Source organism: Colletotrichum karsti, assembly GCF_011947395.1.
Source record: "Colletotrichum karsti strain CkLH20 chromosome Unknown Scaffold17, whole genome shotgun sequence".
Classification (NCBI taxonomy): domain Eukaryota; kingdom Fungi; phylum Ascomycota; class Sordariomycetes; order Glomerellales; family Glomerellaceae; genus Colletotrichum; species Colletotrichum karsti.
Window position 1 is genome coordinate 542,713 of NW_024065917.1, and position 27,664 is coordinate 570,376.

The 27,664-nt window shown below is 53.2% G+C and overlaps 7 protein-coding genes across 7 annotated transcripts; 2 read left to right on the forward strand and 5 right to left on the reverse strand.

Annotated features, from left to right (window-relative positions):
* Positions 1–712: 712 nt before the first annotated feature.
* On the reverse strand, positions 713–2,701 carry CkaCkLH20_05965 (uncharacterized protein; the record flags this gene model as incomplete). The annotated part of the gene is made up of 1 exon (XM_038888682.1): positions 713–2,701. The coding sequence occupies one exon, from the start codon at positions 2,699–2,701 to the stop codon at positions 713–715; it is 1,989 nt and encodes a 662-aa protein (XP_038746018.1).
* Positions 2,702–3,476: 775 nt separating this feature from the next.
* On the reverse strand, positions 3,477–4,237 carry CkaCkLH20_05966 (uncharacterized protein; the record flags this gene model as incomplete). The annotated part of the gene is made up of 3 exons (XM_038888683.1): positions 3,477–3,878; positions 3,989–4,062; positions 4,123–4,237. 3 exons carry the CDS (start codon positions 4,235–4,237, stop codon positions 3,477–3,479), a joined length of 591 nt encoding a protein of 196 aa, XP_038746019.1.
* A 4,064-nt stretch (positions 4,238–8,301) lies between these two features.
* On the reverse strand, positions 8,302–9,840 carry CkaCkLH20_05967 (3-beta hydroxysteroid dehydrogenase isomerase family; the record flags this gene model as incomplete). The annotated part of the gene is made up of 2 exons (XM_038888684.1): positions 8,302–9,542; positions 9,597–9,840. The coding sequence occupies 2 exons, from the start codon at positions 9,838–9,840 to the stop codon at positions 8,302–8,304; spliced, it is 1,485 nt and encodes a 494-aa protein (XP_038746020.1).
* Positions 9,841–12,885: 3,045 nt separating this feature from the next.
* Positions 12,886–14,154, reverse strand: CkaCkLH20_05968 (pyridine nucleotide-disulfide; the record flags this gene model as incomplete). Its single annotated transcript, XM_038888685.1, has 1 exon — positions 12,886–14,154. One exon carries the CDS (start codon positions 14,152–14,154, stop codon positions 12,886–12,888), a length of 1,269 nt encoding a protein of 422 aa, XP_038746021.1.
* Positions 14,155–16,266: 2,112 nt separating this feature from the next.
* On the forward strand, positions 16,267–17,756 carry CkaCkLH20_05969 (integral membrane protein pth11-like protein; the record flags this gene model as incomplete). The annotated part of the gene is made up of 5 exons (XM_038888686.1): positions 16,267–16,470; positions 16,536–16,572; positions 16,664–16,731; positions 16,810–17,204; positions 17,267–17,756. 5 exons carry the CDS (start codon positions 16,267–16,269, stop codon positions 17,754–17,756), a joined length of 1,194 nt encoding a protein of 397 aa, XP_038746022.1.
* A 1,171-nt stretch (positions 17,757–18,927) lies between these two features.
* On the reverse strand, positions 18,928–20,512 carry CkaCkLH20_05970 (uncharacterized protein; the record flags this gene model as incomplete). Its single annotated transcript, XM_038888687.1, has 2 exons — positions 18,928–19,818; positions 19,871–20,512. The coding sequence occupies 2 exons, from the start codon at positions 20,510–20,512 to the stop codon at positions 18,928–18,930; spliced, it is 1,533 nt and encodes a 510-aa protein (XP_038746023.1).
* A 6,155-nt stretch (positions 20,513–26,667) lies between these two features.
* On the forward strand, positions 26,668–27,645 carry CkaCkLH20_05971 (putative enoyl-CoA hydratase/isomerase; the record flags this gene model as incomplete). The annotated part of the gene is made up of 1 exon (XM_038888688.1): positions 26,668–27,645. One exon carries the CDS (start codon positions 26,668–26,670, stop codon positions 27,643–27,645), a length of 978 nt encoding a protein of 325 aa, XP_038746024.1.
* Between the last annotated feature and the right edge of the window lie 19 nt (positions 27,646–27,664).

Consider the following 27,664-nt stretch of genomic DNA (forward strand, 5'->3'; position numbering starts at 1 on the left):
ACCGATCAAAACGCCAGCTGAGTCTCTCGCATAAGATACCCGGCTGTCATCTTCCTCGTCTGAAATGAAGAGAGAGCAGGATTATGTTATCACTGTTGAATCCCTGTCCGTCTACGCGAAGAAGACATCTTATATACGTGTCCGGAACAAACCTACCCGGATCACAGCTTCATCACTTCAAATTCACCATGGACATGAGAAATCATTTCCAACCTCTCAAGTCCAATAATCCCAAAAAACCAAACAGGAAAGCGGAGCTGTAGTTGACTAGAAAGAGCATTCATCTTCCTCAGAGTGCTACTCTGAATTAAAAAAAAAATGGTGACTGCACTAATCTCCCGCGAAGTATTCGTGAGAGGCAGAAAGGTGGTGGCTCGATTCCGTGGAATCTATCGAGTCGCGATACAAACACCATCAACACCCAGGCCGCCAATCGAAACCTACCCCCGCAGCCTTTGACTTCCGGACCGTGCCTGATTGCATTTTCTCGTCATCAGAAGAATGAAAACAGGCATAGGCCACGGCCGAAAACCCCGTCAAATCCCGGGCCGACACGGCGGTAAAAGTGGACCCTCTCCGAAACTCTCTCGGACACAGTCACTCGATCCAAGTCACTCCGTGAGGACAAAAAGATTTCCCCCGCGAAATGTAAGTAATACTCATTGACAATCAAATAAGCACAAAACCTACCTCATTAGCATCATCATCCCCCTCACAGATTCTTTTCACCGACCCCGGCACCAGAATCAGTAGCCGCGGACTTACCATCGTCAACATCATCTCCAGCCTCTTCCGCCGAGCCGCTGTTGACCTCCCCATCACCTCCCTTTCCGTCGACATCCTTTTTGCCGACGTCAGAGGATTCCTCCATCCCGCCCATCTCTACATCCTCACGATCCGCGAAAGCACCTTGCAAATCGCCGCTCGAGGTTCCGTTTGTCGGCTCGAAATTCAAGCACTCATAAAACACCTCTTCCCCCTTGTGGACCCTCTCCTCGCAGAACCTCGCCTCGGTGTAGAGTCCCAGGTCGATGAGAAAGTCGATGACGTCGTACTGGGCGCCCTTCTCTTCCTGCGCGTACGCCAGAAGCCTCACGACGGCCATGAACTCCGCCGGCGGCGCGTCGCGGGACCACTCCAGCAGCCTGCAGCAGATCTTGGCCCAGGTCGCGATCCACTGCATGTCGAGCGTGCCCGCGGCCTCCCTGAACTCGACGGTGTTGCTCTTGGCGTCGTACCTGTCCCCGGGGGTGACCCTGACGCCGTCGGCGTACGCTCGCAGGTTTCCGAGCGAAGTGAGGGTGTACCCGGAGAAGTTGTAGTTGATGTGCTTCACGGCCGTGGTACTCCGCATCATCTCTCCGATCTGCGCGGAGGTCATGTCTGCGGCGAGGAGGTCTCGCACGCCGGACATGACGTCTGACCGTTTAGGGGGGAGGCGCGCGCCTGGGTTGTCCAAATCGCCACCGCGGTCGTGACGGTAAAGGTGTGGCGCGAGGAACTCGGGGTCGAGGCGGCGGTCTTCTCGCATCGTGCCGGGGATCCTCGGGTATAGACGTTCAATCGGCGGCGGTCGCGGTCTCGGCGGTGCAACAGCCGTGAGGTGGTCCTTGCTGTGGGGTCGGTCCCAAGTCTGCGGTCGGGGAACCGGAGGGTCGTAGTCAAGCTTGGGTGACCCGAAATCATCGGTCGGAAGGGACGCCGAGCTGCGCTTGCTTCCAAGAGGAGGAAGGGGGGTTCGACGTGTCCAAGGGTCGCCTTTGAGGACCGCGACGTCGTCGACTGTATCAAAGTCGACCTCGCGCTGCTGTGCTCTCTGATCAGTATCCGGATTGACGGAATCACCGAGCTGCCTGTCTCTTCCAAAGTACTTAACCTGTTTCAAATGGCTTCTCTTGATCCAATGTATCCTGGGCAGGCTGTTGGTTGTGCCGACTGGGACGCCGCCTTCACCCAAATTGTCCAAAAGTGAATCTGACGGCCCCTCGTTCCGTCCCAACGCAGTCGCTTCGTTCACACGTCCGGACTGGCTATACTTTGTGACGGATCGCCAGGGTGCGTGGAGACGGCTGATGAGGGGATCAGCAGCCCACAGCAGCGCCGCGAAATTGCGCAACGCCCTCGCCTCGATTCTCTCGGTTGGGCCGGCGCCAACATGAACGTGGAAACCGCAAGTAGGATTCACACGGCAGCGAAATTTGGTCGTGATAGTACTCACCGCAAGCCGAATGAGGTCAAACGACAGGGGCATGTCGTACATGGCAGGCGAGACCAACTCAACCCCCTGGAACCTGTACCCGTCAATGTCGAATTCGCTCACCGTGTACTCCTCGGTCAACCGAAATGAGGACATGGCCTTCTCGCTGTGCTTTTGTTGGACAGATCCCAACGGCATATACTCGGTTCCTCCAAACACAGGCAGACCAGCCTCGGCTAGGGCCTTGCGGATCTGTTCGAAGATCCAGGGCGTCGGGGGGACGACAGGCCTGAACCCTTGGTTGGCCTTCCCTTTGCCCTTGGAATCGGAGGATAAGGTCGATGTGTCTTCTGCGACTCTTGGGATGACCAGCAGGGGTTGGATGCCATCCTTGATATCTTCGTCCGGGTCTGCTTCGCCATCGAAGACATACGCAACAACGAATTCCAGCTCGATGCCGAATGAAACGCGAGGAGCGGTAGTGGGTTTCTGTTGGCCTCTCATGGTGGATGATTCAAGAGTGTTGATGGGCGGATCCTCTCAGTAATGTTTCTGTGACCAGTCAATGGTGCAAAGTCTGTTGGTGTAAGTTAGCGTCTGTTGGGGGAGTGGTGATCTTCTGTTTCAATAGAGTTGATGGTCGGCTGATGGTTGACATTTTATATCTAGGTGATTCTAGCAGCCGGAGTCTGGCTGGAACAAGACGACAATGCTCATTGTTGAAGTTTCTTTGGCAGCCATCGCCCGGCAGCTGATTGGATGGAGTGTTCTTCTTGTCTGTGAGGTCATGAAAGACCATTGTTAGCGAGTTGTTGATGATCCAGGCGCTTTGGGAAAGCTTACCTTTACCTAACGACCCAAAGAACTGGTCGGAGCGATTCATTGTCTGCTGATCTCGTTCAAAGCATTGGTCACATATAGCAATTGATCAAGCAAAACTGAACAGGGGACTGAAGAACCAATTCATTTCTTTTGTCGTAATCTCGACCGTCTTCGTCGTCCGTCGTCTTGACTGTCATCTCTGCCGTCCATCGTCCGTCATCTTGACTGCCGTCCCCGTCGTCCGTGTCGACTGTCTTTGGTCATGCGTATAAATGCATAGCAAACATTGGGTGAGCCCACCCCCCGAACGCACTGACTCCTCCTCAAAATACCATACGCGTGGGAATATCCATCGTCTCCATCGCATACTATGTATGCCTCGTCAAAATTAGGGGTGCCGCGGCGCTGGCGGTCTTTTGGTAAATACAGGAAAGTGAAAAGCCGGGTCGCAGAAGCACTAGAGCATGTAGGCGAAAAGACCAACGGCAGCGACGGCGACGGCGTTTCCAAGGTGGGCAGGTGCGGCAGTGGGGCCGGCGAAGGATCCGGAGGCCGTAGTGGAAGGAGCCGAGGAAGCCTGGGTGCCACTGCCACTGCCTGTGGTGGAAGCACCGGTCGGGGTGGCCGTGGCCGAGGTGGTAGCTCCAGAGGGCTTAGCCTCGGAGGACTGGGCGTCGATCGTACCGCACTGCGACTTGATGGTATCGGTGCAGTTTTGCTGGCCACGAGCGTTGCCGACGTTGGCCGAGATGCAGTCCTCGAAGGCCTGGTTGCAGATAAAGGTGGGAAGGGTCTGCTCGTAGTACTCGAGGCCGGGAGCGGAGCCGTTGGAGCAAAGGCAGCTGTACTGGAGGGTAGCCTGTACGGTTGTGGAGTTAGCTTGTGAATGCTGGGATTATTGCGGGTGGTTTGCGACAGATTGAGACAGTAAGGTGATCAATTGGCCGAGGAATGGGGAAGAGAGCTTACCGCGTCGCAGTCGTTGGTAGGCGCACGATTGCAGAGAACGTTGCAAACGTTGCGCTCGCCGGTGCACCAGGAGGCTGGAGAAAGGAGAAGTTAGCAACGAGTATCTTGGGTCGTGGCAAACAGCCTGAACGTACCCTTGGTCTGAATGTTGATGGCGGCAACGTTGATGTCGGCAGCGGAGAAGACCTTGCGCTGAGCAGAGACGGCGCTGGCGGCCGTGAGGGCCAGGACGGCGAAAGAAGTACGCATGTTGACGGGTTGCAATATTCGTTCCAAGGAATAGGCGGTGGTGAAGATGTTGGGATCTGCTGTGTGGATGTTGTATGGCTGAGCGGGAAAAAAAGAGGAAGAGGGCGAAGAGAGCAAAACAGAGCCAGGTGAGGCGGGCAACGATGTGATTTTATCAAGGTACGGGACGGGACCTTGTAGGTGTTCGGCAAGAATGCACCGATAGCAGCAACAGCAACGGCAACCCGACGGCAACAGCGACAACGACCTGACAGCAAGAGCAACAGCGGTGGCGGCAACGTCCCACCTCTCTCTGTCACGCTCTTTTGGACCAGTCCAGTGTGTCTTTGCTTGTCCGATACGGCAAGCGCAATGGGGAAAAGAGGCTGCAGGTGCAGGCAGGTGTGCAGGTGGCAGCAAGTTCTACAGGGTGTCCTGGTGGAACAGAAACCGCACCTTCCCTCTTGAAGAGGAAGAAGACCTGGGGACCGGACAGGTACCGCGATTCGGTGGTGGATGAGGCACTTTTTTCGCTCGCTTTTCCCGTCCCTTCCTTCCCACGATACGTCTTTTGGTCGCAGACTCACAGGTGGTGGTCTTGGCTCCTGCCCACAAACACAATAAACTGCAAGGGTGTGTGTGGCTGGGATCCACACACCAGAGTGGAGAGGAGGGGACACGACCAGGAAGGTGCCCTCTAGCGCGGTCTTAGCGTGCCTTGATATCCAACACGCCCGCCGTCAGGTAATTATCTGAAGTTGCTGCTGAGAAATTCGCATTCTGTCGCGTTGCTGGCAGGACTCGTCTCCGTTCCTCTTCGTTCCTCGTGGTGGAAGACGCGAAGTCAGAGGTCGGGCAGTCCGTCCAATGGAGTGGGATGCACAGACGGGAGGACCTGACTGTTATCGGTAGGGGCGGGTCGCGAACCGACTGGCCGGGGTGGTACGTACCTCTATTGAACTGAACTTCAGATACGCTTGCTTTTCCTGAGGCGGGAAGATGCAGCAGCAAGCACCCTACGTACCCTGCCGTCTAGATGAAAAAGCTCTGGGGGAGAGGAAAAGCTAAGACAGCACCATCCCGAAGCTTCAAGCTTGGTACTTTACAAAAACAATTCGAGATTTGCATCGCAATCTCTCACACTCGAGCGCAATAACACGCTGCAATCAACAGTCATCAACCGGTCAATTGGCGAGGACCGTCACAGTGGATGCCAGTCCTGGGCAGGCATAGACTGCCCTGTCCAACATTCCTGGCCCATGTCGCCTCAGACTTTGGAGACTGAAACTTTCCTCAGGGCCTCGTGATGGCCTCATCCGCGTCGTCGCATCTTTTCCGCCTCTTCCAAATTTAACGCAGACACACCATGCACCGCAGTCCACAAGTCGCCGGCGGTGCAGGAGGCTGGCTGTGCCAAGCTGAAGGTTCTTCGTCGAGGCAGACATGACGGGAGCTTGTTCGGTGACTTTACTGAACTGGATTGAATTGTCCTTCTGGCGGTTCCTCCAGTGTCCAGAAACTCTACCTAGCCAGACACATGCACGCGACGGGACGGGCTGGGGGTTGGTTGGGTCGGGTTGGAATCGGACGGGATGGCATGGACCAGGCGACAGTCACAGCGCCAAGGCCTATTACAATTACATTCCTCGGTCTCTGTCTCATCGCAGGAAGAAAATCTCCTCGTCGTCGGACTTGTCTCCAGACTCCAGCGGTCTCATTCAGATTTTCCATCAGACCTGGGCTCATCTCGGGCTAACGTTACCCAACGCAGCTCCACCTTCCGACTTTCTTTCCTTCTAACTCGTCTCTCACGTTTCATTGGCGGATTGCTCGTGAAGAGACGGAGCTAAGCCCAGAATGGCTTAGTTCTTCGAGATGCACCAGCCACACACCCACCTTGGCTTTTGCCGTGGTCCGGGAGACTTGCGGGCTGCAGCGGAAGGGAGTGGAGACATGGGTATCTATTGCCAATCAATTGGACGCAATCCATTTTCCTCAGGCAACTTGCTCCGTCGCGTCCGCTGTTGCTGCTGCTTCTCAATTCTTTTTTTCCTTCCCCCAACTGCCACGGTCAATTGCCTTCAATCATCGGTGACTTCCTCCGCTGTCCTCACGCGCCCAACAAAAGTGGTCCAGTCCACCATGTGGGGTCAGTGGTGACTTCCATTCTCCGCCGCCTTAAATCCGCCCATTCATACTGGACCGCATTGTTTACACTGCATCTGTCTCGATGGAACAAACTTGCACAACACAAGCAAGCACATCTGATTTCTTCTGTCCATCCAGATATCCAGATCCAGCGTCTCATCTTTCGAAACAGCCCTCGACTTCGCCAACCCCTTCTCACAGTACCACCTCCTCTCTTCTCCTTGGCGTCGCTGAACGCTGCTCTTCCTCATTTTCACCCCTGCCGCATCCTGGCGTCATTCCATGTTTCTGTTAGCGGTCCCTTGCCTTCAAACATCTCTCACAATGCAATGGCCCCCAGCATTCGATCATCACACGGCAGAATGGCCTCCGCAAACCGACGCCTGCTTCTTTGCTAAGCACTTTTCGGTCGAACCCGTCTCCAGTGTTTTTTACGACTTCCTGGCCTTATCACCCGCTAGCCTCTTGCACCTTGCAATTCCACTTGCAAGGGAATATTGCACCTATCGGCCGATGGACGGACGTCGCTGCCCAAGCTCCAACGCCAACGCCAACGCCGTTGTGGGCGCTATCTGCATCGGCATCGGCGTCGAACAGCTCTGAAAGAGGCCGCCTTTGTCCAAAAACCGGGACTGAAATCAGAAATCAAGACAAGACGTCCTCAAATCGGCTAAGCGGCCACTTACAGACCGCCCGCGCAAGCACATTGTTGTAGTAGTACCGCCGTGGGTACCACCGCTCGTGGCACACGCTACACATGCTACACCGCGGTGAGCTGCCTCCCACGGTCTTGGGCGCGGAGCTTCCACGAGCTTGCCATCCAATCATGACGGCCAATTGCATGCCGAGCCCCCCAACCCCATCCCCATCGTCATCGACAATGGAACGCCAGAGACGTTGGCGTGGCGTGAGGGGTTGGTACACCCCGAAATCGTCTGACGGATATGCATATCAGCTTTTGTCTTTTGCATTCGATATCTCGCGGCAAGAACGGCTTCAAATAAGGCTTGTTGAGGAGGTCGGGGACACACTCGGCATGGGCATGGGCATGGCCTTTGCTCGGCTTCAGACTGCCCATGCGATATCATTTCCCGATGAATTCCCAGACGAGGAAAGAAAGGCATGCTCGGAATGATTCTTGTCTCACTCGTTTCGCCCCAGCATCATCTACTCGGAAGTGCATGCAGCGTCTCCGGATCTTCCAGCTGCATCCATCTCATCCCACCACCGCCAAACGAACCAACCACCCACCACCCACCACCAAACCTCTCCAGCTGCAGCTTCGTCGGATTCTGTGCGTGGGAGTGGCCTAGACTCTTATCGGGCTGCCGATACGAGCTCTGCCACACCACGAAAGTTGTCGTTGTCGTCGCTGGCACGACCGCGCCACTGAGCTTACGAACACATCAGCTTGCGTCTCATCCTGCAGTTGATTTTGGCGACAGCAGCGGCAGCTTTGTCACCTCTGCAGCAACCAGAAGTCGGGAGTCGAAAATCGAGATGTGTCCCAGCAGGTCATGCAACTAACCCTTCGCACCTTCAGCTCCGCCCGCAACTCAGCCTTCTCGACATGGGACTTTTGAGAATTCCATCGCGAAGCACCAAAAGATCTTCCCCGCGCCATGCAGCCACCCCCAACGCCAACGCCAACGCCGACAGCTGTGCTTGGCGGATCGGTGTGGGGTCCGGAGGTGGATCTTCAATTCCGAAGACCAGTTCTCTAGGTTGTCCAATCAACAATCCGTCGCATTCTGAAGCAAACACCTTACATGCGACACTTGCGTCGTGTTTGCGGCTGCTCTTCTCACAAAGGCTGAACTTGCCAGGTCATATCCGCTGCGAAACCAGCACTCTATTCAGGGCGTGAGTAAAACACCCGGCGCAAACAGGCAAATCTATGCTCTACGTATACGAACGGCAAACACGAGACTCAAACCTCATGCCCTCCTCGCAACTGGCTCAACACCTACTTCGAGCGTGTCTTTCAAGAGGCCCTTCTCGCTTCTTACTTTCTCGCCTCCGCTGCGAACCCAGCGGTTCCAAGCTCCCAGCTGCATGCAAAGCCCTTCCATCGTCGTGCATTTAGCTTGGTAACCCAACCCGCCGTCTTCTACACGCCTTCGCGCATCGGAGTCGTTGATGAGAGCATTGATGGCGCCGGCTATACTTGCAGGCTGCATCATGTACAGCGGCATGCTCGGTTCTGAGAAGATCTTTTGCAACACCGGTACATGCCAAAGCAGCATACAGTACGCCTCGATGCAGTGCGCCAGGAGCAGCAACAGCACTGGCGGAGGGTACTGAACATGGAAACGCGTCACGCTGACTGACTGTACAAGTGTGTAGAAGTCTTTGAACACAGGCGGCGGTCCCCCATCGGTGACCAGGAACGGCCGCGCCGCAACCTTGTGCGCATGGGGGCCGAGAAGAGCCGCTTCATATTGAAGATGCGCGAGCGCCACGTTGGCCCCATGCACCCAGTTCTGCATCCAGGGCGCTGTAAATGTCGGAAAACTGGCCATGCGGACAGTTGCCCCAACGAGGTAATCATCCTTGTGCCCATAGATGGCGTTACCCGGCCGGATCGCGCCAGTTCGGAATCCTCCGTCATGCAACGGATCTTCCGGTATCGAGTTCGCGCCGCAGACGAGACGCTCTGCCTCTCCTTTGGTTTTGGCATAGTTGGCGAAGAACTCGCGGTGAGGACGGAGTGGTTTCCAGAAATCCAATTCGTCGAGAATCTGCAGGAAGTTGGTCGGCCATCGCTTCCATGGCGCGTTGAAGAAGTTGACGGGCTTCAACGCCACGCTGCAGGACGAGGTGAAGACAAAGACGTCGGCGCCAGACTCCTTGGCAGCAGCGAGAACGTGAGCTGCTCCAGTCGCGTTGACACGAGAGCATCGGTCATAGACCATCGGGCTGCGCTCAGACGGGCGGATAACGGCGGCGGTATGAAACACTGTCAGTGGGAGGTGCGCAACAGACTCTGGCCACGATCTCGAAAACGCAGCCAACGTTGCTGATTTCGAGGATATGTCAGCCTGAGCGAAGCCGACTCTGGACACAGGACCCTCGCTCATGTCATCGCGTCCAGGCTTGCGGAAGTCGATGATACGAATCGCCTCGGGAGGTTGGCCACGCGCAATCAGTTGAATCACCAGCTGCCCTCCCACCAAACCTACGCATGAAGAGGTTAGAGTATTCACGGGATGTCGACTCATAGATGACATACCGGATCCTCCTACAACAACGTAGCGCCTGTCCAACTTGGGTGGTAGGTGTGGCGTCCAATCGACGGGCTGCTTTTCGACGCGCTCGAAGGTGCGCTTGATCTCTTCCGGGGACCACCGCTTTGGTGATACTCGCAGAGCCTCAGGCGGGGTACTCGTCATGAGAATGTTGATCCTCCAGAGGTACAGGACCACCGCCGTCGCCAGACCGAGGAGGATTCTCGCGGTCCATGATTCCAGCACCATGGCGATGATCAGTTCCTGCTGCAGCTTCGCTCACTGTCTTGCTCAAACTTCTGCTCTTGTGGAGTTGCTAACAAAGAAAATTTGGAGTCGGATTGGGCAAGAAGCTTGTTTTCCATGACGCAAGGCTAATGAGGGGGTGCCGCGAGCCTTTTTAATGCCGGCCTTCTCAAGACCGAGCTCCTACGACGGTCGCGTTTGCACCCCGAGCCGATCAATGCGCCAGAAAGTTGGAGTACTCGAGCCCCTCACCTCGTCGGTCCTTGCGCAGGATATCAAATGACTTACAAAACCACGGCGGTGAGGCCACAGCACCGATACCGTCGAACGAGAAATCCCTCATGAGAAGAAGCACGCTGGGCCCTACTGAGTTCTCAGGGGCTCTTATTCGTATTCTTGGGGGCAGTCCCAGTGTAACTCCAATATTGCGGTCGCCGGAGGAGAGACCAGGACAAGGTGACTTAGCTAAGCCCACGCCGTGTCCGGTGCGACCCGAGACCGAAGTGTGGGGTCCCATCGGCGGCTTCCCGCGTGGTGCTTGTGCGGAGATGGAGCTCTCTGCCGCTGCTGATTGGATCAGTGAGGAGCTTTCCCCCCTGGCAGCTCCCCCGCACATGCAGCGTGCTACACGAGACCTGCAGCACGGCGCGGCTCTCTGTCAGAACCTTATCCGCCTACGTAACGAACATCCAAGAGCCGGTTGTCGACGGGTGAGCAGCTGTCAGACCACGCGGTTGGTCGTGCGTGCGGTTCCAGATTTGGCGTTTTGAGCCTCATTAACTGACGTCTGTTGAGGCTTTTGAAACGGCAGGTTTGAGTGGTACCTAGGGTGTTGGTTGTGGGTCTCGGCAGGGCGGATAGTTCTTGTCTGAACACCTCATGAGGTGTTCTGCTGGTGATTCCATGCTTCTCTCGTGTGCTTCTTTCTGTCTTCGACAACTGCACCTCCTGAGAAAGTATCGCTCCGTGATTTTGACGTTTCCTCGTCTCCTGTCGTCAGGGTCCAGCGTTTATCAAAATTGAATACTCTCTGGTGTTTCGCACAATCCTCAAAAAATGTGTCGCCTGCAATCTCCATCGGCACAGATGGTGTGAGAGCTTACAAGGCCGTCGCCAGCCCAGGATTAAGCGCTTTTGGTGGAACAAACCACCCTAGGGCCACTATATCCTGACTGCATAAGTACGTCGGTTCGCTGCATGTTGCTGATAAAGCTTCCTCGACGTCGATATCCTCTTTTATAAGGTACGCAGTGTCGGTAACCGGCTCTTGATGCCGGTAAGGCTTCCAACGTCGGGTGGAGTGGCTGCCGGCGTTGAGGAGATATCGCTGACGACAGTTGGGGGTTCGTTGGAGACTGCGGTATAAATTGGACCGAAGAGAGTAATGAGATGGTAGTCAAACCAAATAATGCAGCCGACGAGCTGATGACTGCAGCGGTCGAGGTAACCATGGTGGGGTAGAAAGCGCCGTTAGGCCATTAGGCCACGCCTCGTCCGATTTGCGTCAGGGCTGGGATTATGGAGGCTTCATGCAGTATATCGTCGTCTTGCGGAGGTGTTATCCGGTTTCTTTGGGGTATTTTATCGGAAGACACGAGAAACAAGTCTCTCGTTCTGGAGTAGATGCTGTCTGGGTGTGAGATGTGGGTGCTACTACGGCTTGTTACCAAATGGGTTTCGATCTTGCGGATTTCATGAGCTCGCTCAATCTCTGCTACTGATCATCACCAGAGCACACAGCTGTGGACTTTTCTTGAGGCTATAGCTGCCGCTTCGAAGTTTCTTAATGACCTGGTCACCTGGTACGTTTTTATTTATAGACAATTGGGACATACACAAGAAGGGACTTTGTCCAGTGAGATGGGTGCAATGACATTACCTATAACCTCCGAACGCAAGCAATTGATGACTATCGAACGGGCATAAAAGGTTCTTGTACGATTAGCGTCCAGGTGACTGTAGGCAGTATGATCCCACCCCCTCCTCCTCCATGTTATTTGCGGTGACGAGAGCAATGTACGGAACTCACATTAGGAGAGTTCAGAACAGCCAGGCTTCGAGTAGTAGGAAAAGTTCCTGAGACTAAGTTATGTGTGTTGGCTGATCGTCTATGGTCTCTGTTGTTGGTGAAGTATGCAAATGGAATAGAATCAGGATTAGAAACTGCCGTGGGAGAAGACGCGGTGGCTCGCGTACACCGCTGGTTGGGTGGCACTGGCACATTGCTGTGGCCTGAGAACCGACCACTCGGCGTATGATGATGGGACTTGGGAGGACCGCTCATCGACAAAAGGGAGAAGGAACTTTCAGCGTCGTTTGGCTCAAGTGTCTTGGTTCGATGGATCGGGGTGATTTTATACGCTTTATTGTGACTCGGTGTATCGGTATGTACTAGCATGGCTCCGATACTCAGCTCATGACTGTGTACATGATTTGTTCCTGAGAATATGATGAGGCGTTTTGTGATGTGATATTGGAGCTTATGTGTAGATTATTCAAGGACTGTAATTTGAATTTCCTAACCAAAACAACAGCATCAAAGGTGTTGACGGCAGCTTTTGTTGAAGCCAAGGTCTGCCAGTCCCACTCCGAAGCTGGATAGTTAGAATCATTCCTCTCCTCTTGCAAATTATCCATAAGATGGCCGATGATAGAGAAGAGACATTCCACCTGATGACAGAATCCTTCGTTTGTCACTGGTGACTCTCTCGTATGATTCGGTGCCAACACTTGAGAACCACAGGCAAGAAATTACGGGGTCGTGAGCTGGGTTTTGTTGCCGGCCTATTACGAACTTGTATGCGGGGAGAACACCGCCTACAACCGGGCGCGGACCAAGAATGGATGAGCAACCAGCGCATCCGCAATGTCTATTGCTCTGGAAATAAGCTAGGTTCGCTGAGTCTTATAGCGACGATTGTAGACAGGAGACCGAGATACATCAAGACTCAAATGAGCGCAAGTTATGCAGGACTTGACACCTGTAAATAAATCAAGACTTGGGTGTTATACAATGGAACTTTTCAACGGGTCATCGAGTTAGAATTCTCATGGACGCACGATATCTCGTCCTCCTATCCACACGAAGAGCCAACTGATCATGATGAACATCCTCCTCCTCCAGCTCCGGGTCCAAGCCAGACTTCCAGATCGCCACGCCACCCACGCACTCGCTCCAGTCCAGTCCTGCTTGCCTCCGATGATCCCGTCGTGTCGGCCCAAGTACGCCAGAAGCGCCCTTTGCTTGTAACTAAACGGCTTGATGTCCTTCTCGTCACCGTTGAGCATGTCGGTGAGGTACTCTCCCTTCTGCAACGCAACCTCCGCCAGCGTAGGCATGGACTCTCCTTCAATGTCCGCCGCATCTCCGAGTGCATATACATCTTCCATCACACTTCCGTCAGGGCTGAGCACCCTCAGGTACTTATCCGTCAGAATTCGGGGCAAACCACTCTCAGGCTTCTTCACAGGCAACTTCTCCACCAGCGAACTCGCCTTGTTGCCCGTGGCCCAGATGAGCAGGCCGTAAGGCAGTCTCCCGTCTTCCTTCGTGACGATCGCATCCGCCTCGACGGATTGAATATGCGACGAAGTCTTCAGCTCAATCTTCTTTCCCTTCAACGACTCAGCCGCATACTCCCCCAACCTCGCATCAAAAGTCGAGAGAATAGTCGGCGCCACATCGTGAATCGTGATGCTTAACTTCCCGTCCAGGTGCGGGAACAAGAACCGCATCTCCTCGAACCACAAATCCCACAACTCCGCCGCGGCCTCGATCCCGATCGCCCCGCCGCCGACGATGCGAATGCTCAGAATATCCCTCTGCTCCCGCTCGCTCATCGTCGGCAGCGACGCCTTGTCCAGGACCTGCAGGATCCGCTGCTGGATCAGCCGCGCGTCGTTGGTCGTGCGGAGGAAGAAGGCGTGCTCCTTGGCGCCGGGCGTGCCGAAGTCCTGGATGTCGCACCCGGGCGCGATGCACAGCTTGTCGTACTTGACGTCGAAGCGGGCCGGCTCTTCGTGACTGCCCGTCTGCGCGTCGGACCGGCACCGGATGACGCGCTTCTCGAAGTCGATGTCCTCGGCGACGGCCTTGTAGTAGTCCATGTCGGTGCGGCTCTTGCGGCGGACGGGCTCCTCGGCGAGGCGGAAGTTGAAGAGGCCGCAGGCGGCGCTGGCGAGGAGGGGCGTGTATTGGATCGTGCGGATGGGGGAGATGATCTTCACGTTGTACTTTGCGAGGGAGAGCTTCTGGGAGAGGGTGAAGCCGCCCCAGCCGGAGCCGATGACGGCGAGGACTGGTTTCGTGCTGGACATCGTTTTGGTTGTGGGAGGAAGTTTTGCCGGAATTGCTGTTCTACATGGTGTCTGGCTGCGGGAGAGGCTACTTATTGTCCTCTTGGCCGTTTTTTCGGCACATCGTTTTGACGTCACAAGCGTCTAGCTCGATGATGGTGACTTAGCATTCGTTGTTGTAAGCATTTCGAGCTCGGGACGTCATCGATTTTCGGGAAATGGAGATGTTACATTTTGGGCAGTTCGATGGCGCATTCACTGCATATGATTGGTTGACGGCGATCGTCTATGCTGTACAAGCAAATGCCGGGAGATCTCCGTGGTGGAATACCGAGATTCAGAAAATATGGCGAAAATCCGATGGATAAAATACGGATGAACGGCATCCTTCGCTGTCATCTTTGGACGGAGTTAAGCTCCGAGAGTTTTTGTGAAAATGTGGAGAGAAATATTCCTGATTAAGAAATTCATCGTTTGCACTGGTTATTGTACGGATATTCCAACTAATTGGAGACCGTATGCGACGAGCAAATTAGAACCACGAGCCGTTCGGCGCCTGAGCATATTCCCTCCAAACTGGATCGCGCAGCAGCATCTTTATGAAGTCGCCTTCAACACTGATGAATACGGTCGGGCTTGGAGACCGAGAAGCAGAAAATGTGGCCGTAATGGCATAGTGATGCGAGCTCGAGGGGAGGTCCGGGAGGAGTGGAGGGAAGCTTAATGTACTCCGCTTGATCTTCAGACCGACATCGACCTGGGTTAGCCCCCGAAGACTTCATCATCTTTGATCTGTCTTGCACGGGCAACTCTGCGGGATGCATGATCGGAATGCCCTGAAGGCGGCGAACCTCCTCGGCAAGGAGCTTCGTGAACTTGTACGTTGTAGTGCCGTATGCATACGCATGCAATAACAGCATCTTGAGCAACATGCTGTCTTTGATAAAGTCGCCTGCATGCAGGTGAGGTTCAGCCGCTCCCCAGAGACCGTGGCGGGGTCAACAGCCGAAGAAGGGAATCCCCGAGACTTGAGCTTGGCGAAGGTAGGGAAGGATGCGTTGTCGCGTAAGAACTCGGCAGAGAAGTCCTCAATCTTGTCACCGCAGTAGCGGAGCTGAAGAGCAGAGATGTACGTTGTGGAGGCCCGGCAACCTCAGCCTGCCTCTGCATGGCTGCGGGTTGCGGGAGAAGTCAAATCACGGTACAGGAACATAACCAAAAGACGCCCTCCGCTCGTTTCCTTCTGGCTACTCGCGACAGATCGAGGTCTGTCATCACGATGCCTCCATGGTTCCCTGCCAGTAAGTCGAATTTTGGCCTAGCCATGCCTATATTGTCGGTATATAAGAGTGGCTTTAGCTACCAAGTGCGTTGGGGTAGCGTTCTCGCGGAACTCCCGAGCAAAATGACAGGTGGTAGGCAAAGTGTCATAGACTACCTGCTGTGAGATACAAAAGGTTTTCAATTGCGAGGTTTCTGCACAGGATAGATGATGATCGACCACATATCAAACCAACAGTACCAAAGAACAAGAAGTTCCAGCCTCTTGTTCTAAGTGGTGATTTCCTCGGTGTTGGTGTTCAGAATTTAGCACGAGACTAGCCGTGTTCTCCTTCAAGCGTCGGGGGCTGCGACCTTGGCAGAAGATCTGTATTCGTACGTTTCTCTTGTAGATGTAGGTACGGACAGACTAGGCCACCCGGTACTCCCTGACGAGAAATCGTGATATCACAGGACCATTTCCAACTGAACCTCTCGGCTACTGTGCAATTGTTGAAGCAAACATGAGCAGAGCGTAATATTGCTGAACCGTCGAAAAGCTTGCAGATCAAAGTTGAAAATGGATGAGTTGAACGTTATGTTGCTGGGCGTAATCAATGAACTATCATTTGCGAAGCTGATAGGTCTGGTCTTCCGTTCAGGTAGCCACGATCATGGATGAAACAAGTGTTGGTTCAAAATCAGCTCAGCTCATTTAATTCAGGGCGGCGAGACCCGGCCTTCATGTCGTTATTTTCTTTTCCAACATTCCGTTCAGGTGGTAATTGGCCACGCCTCTTTGGCTTTTCTCCGTCCCTTTTTTGTCTCCCTTGGGTGAGAAAACCTGCCCTTCGACCATCATTCACTGCGAACATGGCAATCGATCCCAACATCGTGGCTATCTTCGGAGAGGCGCCGGCTGATGTCGACTTGAATGAGCGGTCGGTTGTTTCTCACAATATTGCTGTTTGCGTCGTCCTGGGTGTAGCTGCGGCGTCAGTTGCGCTTCGCTTCTATGTCCGTATCTTCAAGGGCGCCAAGCTCTGGTACGACGACTATGCTATTTTTCTCAGCGTTGTGAGTTGTCAGTTGACTTGATCCTGGAGATTCACGAGCTTACGACGAATTCTCTGCGGTGTTAGTTCTTGTGTGGTGCGGCAACGTTCATGACAATATTGGGTGAGTGTTCATTTCCACTACCTGGTGATATCGTTGCGTTGTAGAGTCGTCATATTTGCCCAAGACTTCGACGATGGCTGACTCTTTGCAGCTGGTACCTATGGCGCGGGAGAACATGTGTGGTCCAGCAATATCTCAAGATTCGTGACACTCTTGAAGGTACGTGCGCTACCAGCAACTGAATATGCTTGGTTTAAAGCCACATGTATCCATACTGAAAGAATGTTGCTTGAACAGATCGTTTACGCCGAACCCTACGTGTATGCCACAGCTGTAACATCAACCAAAGTCAGCATTCTTCTTCTCTACCGCCGCCTATTTCACTCCAAGAATGGCCTCGGACGGCTATACTCCATCATGTATTGGACGGCGGTCTTTTTGACCAGCACATATCCGCCTATTCTATGGATCACCATGGCTTGTGCATGCCGCCCCGTCTCCTTTTACTGGACCCAATACCTCGGCGAAACGGGAAGCTGTATCAACGTCAGCCTCTTCTTCCTTCTCCTCGGCATTGTCAACATGTTCAACGATATCGTTATTCTTTTCGTCCCGGTTCCTCGCATCTGGGAACTGCAGATGAACAAGCGTACGAAGACATCCATCATTGGAATCATGTTGCTAGGTGGCTTGTAAGTCATGTTCTTGATTTGGAGGATACTGGCCTGTCTGTTCGCTAACAACCCATCCGCAGTGTCTGCGTCGCAAGCGTCGTTCGAATCTACTATCTCAACGGTCTTTTCCAGAATATCGACGTTACATGGTGGATGGGCCCTGGATTCGCGTGGTCTAGTCTCGAGCCCTCGGTTGCAATCATCTCCGCCTGCCTGCCGACCTACGCGCCGCTGTTCAGGATGGGGCGTAACAAGTCTTCAAAGAGCAGCCCGTATCCCTACCCCAGCGAGCGTAGTGGTGGCGCTTCCGGTAACGGCGGAGCCCGAAGTCAGAACGCCCGCGGCACCCATCCCAGTGGCAGTGGGTTCGGCCCGAATCGCTCGGGAGGTCGCTCCGTCGTCGAGGATGACGAGGTCGAGCTCACATGTAAGGTGACTTGCGGTGATACTACTTCTAGCCACGGGTCAGAGGGGAAGGATAGCTCCGACTGTGAACGGGGCATCAGGGTTAAGACTCAAGTGTCCGTAGTTTCGTACACGCAGGACAACGGCACCACGGAGAAACAATGAGCTGCAAATTGTCACGGAATGCTCTTGGGGGTTTCAATCATGGATAGCTTGGCCTTATTTGTTGAAAAGTTACTAAACATGCTTCATGCGAATGAATGATTATTATCGATACGTTGTGCATCTGCCACTGCATGTTCGAAACCACAAACCCCCAGCGGTACACCGACCTAAATCTAGTCATAATCTGCTATCATACTTCCTGTCAGATTAAAGCAGAAAAAATATCCGAATTTTTAGATAAAGTATTGCTCGTCGCGACAGAAACGTTCTTAGTGGACGGACCCAACGGGCGTTCCCCGGATGTTCGGCAACGGCGAGTGCGGCGCAAGATTCAGCCAAGTAATATCAGTGCTAATATCCTCACCCTTCAAGCTTTCGGCTATTGAACTTCTGGCTACTGGGAATGAAGGAACGTTCTGAGATAATATGCCCATTCACCAAGCGGTTAAGCTGCCGAGCCGTCCCGGCCGAGTCTCGGCATGTCTCACGGGCCCGGAATATCGGATTTCGAAACATCTGGCGGACAGGAGTCTAGACTTTTGACGTCTTTCGGTAACCAATTAGGAAATCTTTCACGATCAAGGCTGGGCTTGGTATAGGTCTTATGAATTTGGGGACCACCATCTCTTGTCTGCTGGGTGGACCGTCTCTCGTCTGCGACTCAGGGAATATCCGATGGGATGACTCTGGAACTGGGATGGTATTGTTGAGATGATCTAGAACCCATTTGAAGCCGTCAAGGATAGAAGCATTAAGAGTTCAGATAAGGTTAAAGATCGTCTGAATGGAGATCTGTCCGCTCCAGGGATGAGAGGTGTAGGGTAGGTTCCCTCCGGCAGAGCAGCAGAAGCTTCCTCGGGCTCCCCACAAGACGACATACATCGCACGGCACAGTGTCAAACCCGAGACCGAGATGCAACAGGACTGACCCTTGGAACATGCAGATTCGGCGCGGAGAAGACTGCGGAGTTTTCGGAGGTTAAATCCATTGAAGCAATTACAAAAATGACACTACGGGGTATAGCTAATACAGAAAACCGCCCGGATGCTGAACCGATGACTATCTACTTGACACCCACGCCCACAGGAGTAAATACTATACATTATAACAAAGAGAAACTCAAGACTGGCTTGCAGCATTCCACATCCGTTCATCACTCATGTCATGCCACTATGAGAATGACAGGCTGCCAACACTCTGCGCTCGCTCCTTGTCAATGCTCTCGATCGACTGAGACCGCCCGTTGATCTTCTTCCCTGATGAGTGGCCATCCATCTCAACAACCACTGTCGTAACAGTCTCCATTTGGATACCCTCCATCGCTCCCCGCCGTCTCAATGACTCCTGGCTAATGCTCCGGTGAGCACCGCTGCGGCGATGTCCATCTCGGTTCACCCCGCGACGGCTCCCACCTCCCCGACGGAAGAGCTTCCGAAGCCACCCACCGGTGCCCTCATCACCTCCGATGACGTGGTTGGGTGTGCTGCCGGCTCCCTGTACCCACACTATGTTTCCGAAGCGACGATTCGCCGGCGTACGCATGAAGGCGAAGGTCTCGAGGCCTGTCTCCTCATAGTCCGGCGAGGCGTTGAAGATGATGACGTGACGGGTTGTGGAGAAGAGCAGGACGTCGAGCCAGCCGTTGGAGGCGATCATGGCTCCGGCGATGCAGAAGTATTCTAGGGAGACTTGCTGACCGGCCATGGTGATGACACGACCCAGGGCGAGAGGAGCTGTGCAGAGGATGTAGATGATGGGATAGATCAGGAATGCTGGGTGATGACCGGCATTGCTGGGGTTTGACGCTGAAGCTTGCTGTTGCGAAGACCTATTGTGGCCGCCGGACTTGGATGCCGTATGTGCGTGACTAGGTCTGCGGCCACGGGAAGTCTTTGAGTCGGAGGAGTTATTGGATGATGAGGGGAGTTGTAGGGAGGGGTCGGTGCGGCGGATGTGGTTGAAGATAAGGATGTAGAGGACGGCGGTGACGAAGAAGGATACGAACATCCAAAGGTAGTGCAGATACAAACGCATGGCTTCGTAGCGGACATTTACCCAACACTGTGTATGGTTAGTTAAGAAATGTGAGTAACACGAAAAGGTTCAGGCTTACCCATGCAGCGGCTCGGACATATAGGCCGCCATCATCAGCTCCGTTGTTAGTGATGATGATGCCTGCTACGGCCAGGGCATATATGAAGAACCACACGCAGAAGATCATACAGTAGAATGCCCATGTCGGTAGCTTGTACTGCCTAACTACCGACAGGTACGTATGAACAGCGATGGTGGTGATGAAGGCACTCGAAGCCAAATCGCCGGTAGAGATGAACCATCCTTGCGCCCAGCACGTCGAAGTCTCCACCACAATGCCGTCCCGCCTCAGCCAAGCTGCATTCAGCAAGAAGGCCAGAGATTGTTGGATATCGGCAAGAAGCAGGTTGTAAATCAGCACAAGAAACTGATTAGGCGCATCCCGCTTCGTCTTGTTCTTCATTTTCCGACCTCCGGCTTCGTAGACAGTCTCCGGAAGTCCCATCTCCTCGGCTAATGCGGCGTCCGGGTCCCTTTCGTTCGCCATGTGCTGCGGCATCGCAGGAGCCGGTGACATGTACCATCGTACCAGTCTGTATGTGAGGACGAAGAACAGAGTTGTTGTTGTGACGAAAGAGAGAAAGCCGAAGAAGGAGACGGCCGTGAGGCCGCCCCGGAGAACGCTAGGTAGCGGCCTCAAGGTCCGGCTTTGGGGGTCCATGGTATCGGCTGGCGAGAGGGAAAATGCCGAGGTGGCGTTCGGCAGGGGCACACCGGTGTTGATGACTCGGAGTCGTTTACAAACGACTACCTTCTCGATGACGTTGGCATCCAGTCCAATTTTGTCGATGGAAACGGCCCAAACCGCGAGATGCCTTCAGCACTGAACAATGAGCAAGTTCGTCGACAGTGCAGAAAGTGGCTGCACACCAGCTGATAAACGATCTCAGGAACCTCTTGTCCGGTCTGGACCTGAGCCTGCGGATACGGAGGCCAAGGTTGACGATCGTTGAGACCCTGTCCCTGAGGGCAGATCCCTAGTGGATGGGGACAAGAAGGCAACAAGCCCATGATGAGCCATGAGATTTGGTTCTGCAGATGACAGGCTAGGGGACCAAAACTTATGTCGGCATGGGGGATTTCCGTACGTAGCGCACATCGAGAAATCACAGAACGTGGGAACTGGTGGGTCCGCCTGGCTTAAAGGAGAGACAATCCCGGCAAATCGGTTGTCAATTCATCATCAAAATCCTACTTTGAAGGAGTGAAGGGAGATGGGGTTGGGGAGGGGCGATTTGCGGTCGCCCGTCTGGGGAAAGCCGCTGTGGGTGATGTTTCACCAGCAAATGTTGCAGTAAGCTTTCCATGACATCCGTGATCCATGCTGTGCTCATAAACTCACCAACGAGGACATCCAAGAATAAATCTCCAAAACACCACGTTTTCTTGAAGATTTCACGAATTTAGAAATGATGAGCAGCACAATGTCCGAAACGGCCGTAGGTACTAAAGTCTGTCGATGAGGGTTCATTTCGTTAGAGGACAAGTGCCAACTCAAGCCAGGAAAGCATGGCGATGGTATGAGGGGACTGCCACGAGGGCTGGCTGAGCTACGACTTGGCGAGCTGGATGCCAGGGTCACTAGACCAAACCTTAGCAGGCGCCACTGCACGTCGTGATTGGAGAAGTCGCGACGTGCAGGGCCTGCTCGTCAGGGGCAGTTTTCCCCTTTGGACTCGGAGGCGTCGTTGACAGCCACCAGCATGAATCTGTCAATCTGACATGTCTGGTGTTCAGATGTCGGGCAAGTCAGGCCGGGAAGATGGTGCCATATTGGAAGGCTAGAATCATTCTTGTGGAGTTCCTCGTTGCTTATTCTGAAGAGCCCACAACTGTTTACGCAATTCTGGTCATCTCCTCTGATCAGCTTCTTCAGCTCTGTTCCTGGCATCCCACGTTGTGGACACTGACGCTAGGCTCAAGATGGCGAGCTTTAACGAGAAACCAGAGCGCTAACAAGGGGTTCCGGCGTCTAACAGCTCTTAGCTTCTCAACCACTATCGATCACTCACTGCTTGTCAGATTGTCTAGACCGTTGGTTGTCTCGAAATTTTCTTCGTTGTTCTAAATGCCGCCTAAGAAGGCCGATTCCACCGTTGAAGCTAATGAAGCCAGTGCTGCTCGACACAAGGCGTCAACGTGGTGTGCTGGGAAGTCAACCACGTACAGCACCATGTTCGGTCGAATGGTGTTGCGGGTGGCGGCGCCACTGGGTCGATCGCTCAAACGTCAAGTTTGATCGATCAGTGGCTTTGAAGAAAAAGAAAGGCATGTACCGGGAAACCGGGTTATGTATGACCTGTTGGTTTCTGCCGAACTTTGGTGCTTCCATCACATTGATCTCAGAATACAGCCCGATCGAGCTTGCTGCACGGTCATGATTGGACACCAGTACACAAACATCTTCCCATGACTTCGTGCCGTCGGGTCATGGCTGATACCTGAAGATATCGGCGGAGCCGTACTTCTTTGCAGCTTAACAGCTGAACAGATCCCAGCACGGCCGTAAGAACGGGACTCTCTCTCACCAAAGCAACTCCCAAGTCCTCAACTCGGACCATTCTTGCAGCCTCATGGGCCAGGATATCGATTGAACCAACGCTAGCATGACACAGATGACTGGAATTCCATCATGTTCTCGGCTATGGGAAAATCGGCTATGGGGAAAATGACCGCAAGGAGCCTTCCGTCAGATGAAGCGACTTTAGTTAGCGTCCAGCCGCACTACAGGGGTCGGGACGGGACTGACTCGCTGCTTATGACGCCGAGGCCGCGCGGAGAGACCAGACGAGCGGAAATGCTGACGCCGGGCTGGGTGCTTTAACGGGGCCGATGCCGACACGGGGCCAGGGCCGGTTGCCTACCCCACGAAGCCGTTGATGGGCAGAAATCCGATGTTTGTTTGAGCTCAACCAGCCACGCGTAGCACTGCCGGTATCTACGGGCTTGCGAAACCATCCAAAACACGGGAAACTTACGTGTTCGATTGGAAGAGGACTTATCCGGCAGAGGACCACGTGTTTGAAGACGTATTTTGGACCGTGATATTATTCAACGTAGAAGGCCGTCGTCGACTATCGCCAGTTCAAGCATCGGCATTACTCCCCGTATGTACTATTTTCTATACGTAGACCCTGAATTGCTGACTAGCGCAGGTGTGGTGTTTTTCTATTGACTCAATATGTGGTGTGATGGTCGCACAGATTGCTGCAACCATGATGCCCATGACGATTTCTAGTTCCATATGTTTTCCAATAATCAGTTCTTTTGATAATCCATTTAATCCACCAGATATTAGCAAATCAGATGTCTACCTGAAGACCGAGGATATTGCTCATTTTGTTGAAGTTGGGCAAGAGGGAACTGAAATCCCGCTTACATATTAACGGTTGTTTGGATTTGCGAATAGCCTCACTTGAGCATACTATCAACCTTTCGACCATATCAATAGACCCCGAAAATACTAGTCATCTTTTTTTGGCCATGAGTCTCGTCGAAGACACGAGGCCATGAGTCAAGCTATGAAGGCGCCGTATAACTTGACGATCTGGTATGTTGTTCCACTCAAGCAAGCTCTTTCGGTGTTTTGTTTGCGAGTTCACTGCCCATCATAGATATGTCGGTTTCGATCCAGAGTGAAGCAATTCACACTGAAAGCCACTGGTGCATCACGGAGACTCCGATGCATGAGTTGGCTTCGGAAGGCCTAAAACATGCCATCTATTATATGGGCAGTAAACTGTAAATGCGAGAACGAGACCATCTAAGGTAATCAGAGTGAGAGGACACATGCGGGGAAAAGACCGCTCCAGCCACCACTACGTTGGGGTCCAGGGACCGTGAAACATCGGACGACATCAGCCTTGTAGTGTGTCTCGCGGGCCGATGGGAGGAGGGTCTTGAAAATAGGGTTTGTTGGATGGGGACACCCGAAGGTCTGGGTAGGCCAACTGACATGGGTGCAGGTAGCTTATTTCATCGCGTCGGTTAATATCTCGCTGGATCTGATCGCAGCCGGCTGCCAATGTGCATACACTCCTGACATCGTGGCGTGGCAGGTCACCGATGAAACGAAGCAGCTTCTGCACAAGGCAGATTATAAGACTGGGGAGAGTCATTGGTGATGCATCAGATGTTGAAGACGATGCCGAGCGATGAAAAACCGCTGGATTAAAACGAGTAGACGTGGAAAACTGTCAGCTGGCTTAGAGTATGGCCTCGCCTTTTTGAGTAAGCAAAGAAATGTTCGAGAAACAAGTAATCATCCCGATATCTTGACTTTCGGCTTCGTGTTGACGAAGAATGCCACCTAATTCGGCCTGCCGAGGTGTGCTTATGATCCCAGCTGTTGCTTGTCAAAGCCGCCGCCGGCTGATCCGATGAGATTGCCTGCCGGTGAATTAAGTTCGAACGTCCCAGATATGGAGTTTCATCCAAACTACTCGTCATATGAAGCATCGTGAATAGTAACTCCTCCGCGATTGTTGAGACTATCAGTACTGTGGAGCCGTTACCAGCATCGCAAAGCGACGTGGACAAAGCGTGAAGCTTATTTCACGAGGGCTGGACCAAAACGGGCTTCAAGATGTCCGTAGGTCAATGGACAGAATGGGGAAAAACGCGTTTATGAAGTGGATCGGCATCTCTTCCGGTGGCAATTCTTATAATATCCAGTTGAGCGGATCTCCTCAGTTCCACAGAGTCGACTCATCATGCTGAATCATTTCTGACTCTTCGATTCGAAAACGCAACTTCTGAACCCATAAGACACGATTCTTTTGAGGCTCATATCAAGCCTCAGATGTGGAACCTGAGAATCAATATGATTTTGCCGCTACCTTTACCGGCTCTACCAGACAACAATCCGAACGAAAGATCGAAGGCCACCGCATACTTCGAACAGATTTTCAGTCTCGTCGTCACTATCATTCTTGCTGTTTCTATAACGACTCTTTTATGTAAGATATTCCGCTGCTTCGTGAAAATATCGTGCCATCGTGTTTATCGTTGCATGGCTATCTAGGTCACGAATGGATCACAGTCAAACATTGGCGGCCACTACCTTGGGCAAGAAAGCGTAAGACCACCGTTGCAAAAATATGTCAGTACATATCTCAGATCTAATGAGTTCTTAGTGATTCTTCTCATCTATTTTTCCTCTTTCCTCTTCATCATCGCATCTTCAGCCCTTCAGATCGTCTTCGTAGAAGGAATCAATATCAGTCCCGAAGGCTGTTCAGCGGCCGCAACACTTTGTGTGTGCGCTTATGTCGTGACCAAGGTAGGCTTGATCATAATTTCATGAAAACGTTCATCTACTGACGCGTGTAAAGGCAGTAAGAGTATACGTTTCCGCCCCACTTACACGAATAACATGATGTTCACAGCTCGTTTATTTGTTTGCGATTGAAAAAGTTGTCAGTTCACTCAATGTCAACTGAGAAAGCAATGAAATGCTAACTTACATGGTCGCAGCACATCATTCGTGGATTGATGAAACCCCGCTGGAGATCAAAATTGTACATGTCCAACACAATTATCTTGCTAGGTACTTACCCTTGGATTGTGTGATTATAATACTGGAAGCCTTTCTCTGATAATAGATTCCCAGGGACATATACTGCTATCATTTTATTTGACTTTCGTTTGTAAGAGCATGAAACATCGTATTCAAACAAAGTTTCCGTAATCATTACACCGTAAGGATTTTACTGACTTGCGTTGCCAGCCATTCATCATCCTACAAGCCCATCAGCGATACATGCATTATCGGGCCGAAGAGAACCGTTTTGATACCCATAATCCTTTTCGACGTCATAGTCAATGTGCGCAGAATGAGATTCTCCTAATAGTCGGAATTCACGCTGACCTCAACTGCTTTACAGATATACCTCACCTCTCTGTTCTTGATACCTCTCATAAGTATGTCATCCTCTGCTGTGGGACACGCAATGCCGGCCATGTTTGTAACAAGATGCAACTGACACGAACAGAACTGCATTACTTCCACGCCTCACTACAAAGGCCATGGGCCGCGGGTTCTCGCCGAAAACTCTTCCCACGTAACCCGTCAAACGAAAGATTGCAAAGGCTGGCTTCGCGAACTTTGATGGGTGCTTTATTTACTCTGACAGCCAGCGCGTCGTAAGCATGACCGCTCATCGATTCTGCGCCGGCAGCTGACGCGAAGGACAGGAATCTGGCGATGCTGGTAGCTCTCGGGGGCGAGGTGGTTTGGCTTTGTCTTGCATGTTGCAATACGGACAGTAAGAACCCTTTGAAGATGTCGCACACTTCTTGGGAAATTTTGAGTGCTGACAGGCGGACTTGAAGTTCTCGTAACAGCTGTTTTGATCAGATGGATGAACTCGATCGGCAGGGAGACTCCGAAGGCACAGTCAAAAACGGATGGCCCTCTAGCCATGCAACACTTGCCGAAAGCTAGAGACTCTTGAGAGCGAATAAAGCGTTAATCTGCTTCATTCAGAAATCTCGATTTAGGTTCTGGGCCCTGGCTAAAAACCGTGACACCGTCAGACGAAACCATAGGGTGAAAAGGAAAACCCTCAACTTCCTGCGCGCCCGTTGAGAAGGCATTTCGGATTCTTACCAAAGAATCTCATCTGTTGCGGTGTCCGTAAAACAGCGGGCTTGAGTTCGTTGGAGGATCGATTGAGAACGCAGACGTAGTGGCTGGTGCTATGGCATGTCAATTGCGGGGTAATTGGGACTCGCCGTCCGGTAGACATCGGTCCTCTGAGACCACAAACTCCAACTTCCTCAGTTCCCTTCACGGAAGTCAATCTCTATTTCATCATGGCGATGCGTCTACCAAAGCTGCCAGCGAAGGCGGCATACCTGTATCTCAATAATCCCTCCCGACGAAACGCCTTAAGCCTGGAGGTTCTCGAGGACCTACGCTCGCAGCTCCTCGACCACCTGACGTCACCACATACCGGTCGCGTTCTGAGACTTCCGCCCTTCAAACCAAGTATCCTCCGCGACCTGGAAAACGCCAGCGATCGCACAACCCAAAGCTCGCATCACGAGTCAGAGCATAGCTGGCTGGTCGATGCTGATGCATGGGCAAAGGAGCGGGCGGCGCTGCCCAACGTCCTCGTCCTTCGCAGTACCGGCCCCGTCTTTTCCTCGGGTCATGATCTCAAACAACTCGCCTCTCTCTCGCTCGCCGAAGTGAAGCGGACGTTCGCTCTCTGCGCCGAAGTCATGTCCCTCATCCGGCTCAGTCCCGCGCCCGTCGTCTGCCCGATTCACGGCCTCGCGACCGCGGCAGGGCTTCAGCTGGCGTTGTCGACAGACTACCCCATCGCGTTGTCCACGACCAAGTTCCAGTTACCAGGCGCAAGCATCGGCTTGCCATGCACAAGTCCCGCAACAGCCGTTTCGCGCCGCTTATCGTCTGGGCAGACGTACCGGATGCTTCTGGCGGCGGAGCCGGTCACCGCTGATGAGATGGGCGGGGCCGTGGACGTGGTCCAGGAGCCTGAGCATGCCGAGTCTACAGATACAGCGGCCGCGGCGTTCGAGAGTCGTGTCGCGGAGGTTGTGGAGCGATTGGCGAGCGCAGCAGGGCAGCCCATGGCACTAGGGAAGTGGGCGTATTGGACGCAGATCGGGATCAGGGGTCACGGTGACGGAGGGAGCGGAGGAGACGGATACGAGGACGCGGTCGACTGGGCCGGACGAGTTATGGCTCTGCATGCGAGAAGTGCAGACGCCAAGGAAGGCATGACGGCTTTTCTCAACAAGCGCAAACCGCAGTGGAAAACATAGTTGGGCTCACAGGCTGCGT